At 29.5% G+C, this 1,064-nt stretch overlaps 1 protein-coding gene across 1 annotated transcript in view; it reads right to left on the bottom strand.

The window, feature by feature from the left end:
- The window catches only part of ERGIC2 (ERGIC and golgi 2), a 35,988-nt gene that overhangs the window by 13,021 nt on the left and 21,903 nt on the right, over positions 1 to 1,064 (bottom strand). The window contains exon 6 of the mRNA XM_012640957.1: positions 362 to 470. Coding sequence (XP_012496411.1) covers positions 362 to 470 — 109 coding nt within the window. The remainder of the gene's footprint in view (positions 1 to 361; positions 471 to 1,064) is intronic.

The raw sequence follows: 1,064 nt of genomic DNA, 5'->3' as shown, positions 1-1,064 counted from the left end.
AATAAAAAAAAAAAACCCACAAAAACTTAATACCATATCAACAAAATAAACAAATTAATGAAAATCTAGGTAAGAGCTTTCTGGCTACTAACATTTGGCAAGTAGAATGTTTTAATTAATATTTAACTATGGTTCATTTACTTTAGTATATTACATGACTGCTTTACTTTTGTTTTGAAGTAATTTTTAAGTGAATAGTCTTCTCTATCCTGACATTGAAGCTCCAAACATCAATCTCAAGACATTAAAAACACAGATATACATTTTAAGCAGTACTTTAGTAATTAGCTATATATTATTTGGTTAGCAAAGAATTTACTTTTAACAAGCTTCAACACTGTCTGAAGTATTTTCAGTAAACGAAAAGAACATACTTGCCCACAGTTATGTGAAAATTCCCTGCTACTTTATTGACATACAAATGACCACGAATTCTACATGCATCTGGAGACTCTAATGGATCATCTTCCCTGTTGAAACAAGATATATTAAGATTCTTTAAAGCACATTCAACATAGTTACCACTTTGTAGTGACAAAATTGCACACTATGGGGGAAAAAATCATGAAAGATCAACTTTTAGGTAATGTTTTATATGTCAAAAATAGAATAGCAGTTTCCTGAAGTCTATATAATTATAGAAATTACACATCTACAAAATGGGAAAAATTATTTCACATCTATTATATTTAAATAAATCTAAAATTCCATGTTTCTTCAAATCTAACCAGAGGACTAAGTTCAATGATGGAAGGAAGACTAAAACAAAGGAATTAGTCCAACAAGACATATTTTCTTCATGTATATCTGGCACTGTAGCGGGGAGGGGAGGACAGGAATAAGACTGAGGGAAGGGAAGGGCATGTGCCATCTAAGTTCAAACAAACAAATAATATTTTGTTCCTAAGCAAATGTAAGAGTTCTGTATATTTCTGAATTTAAATTATCATTTTCATGATTGTAGCATTTTCAAATATCAGCTTTTCTAATATATAACAGAGAAAAAAAGTGAAATAAAAAACAAAATTCCTAACCAAAGTTTATACATCCTCATAACAGTATAC

This window comes from Propithecus coquereli, unplaced genomic scaffold (genome assembly GCF_000956105.1).
Source record: "Propithecus coquereli isolate 6110/MARCELLA unplaced genomic scaffold, Pcoq_1.0 Scaffold16, whole genome shotgun sequence".
NCBI classification, from domain to species: domain Eukaryota; kingdom Metazoa; phylum Chordata; class Mammalia; order Primates; family Indriidae; genus Propithecus; species Propithecus coquereli.
The sequence above is the reverse complement of the archived record's forward strand: the minus strand, read 5'-3'. Positions and strand labels throughout refer to the sequence as shown.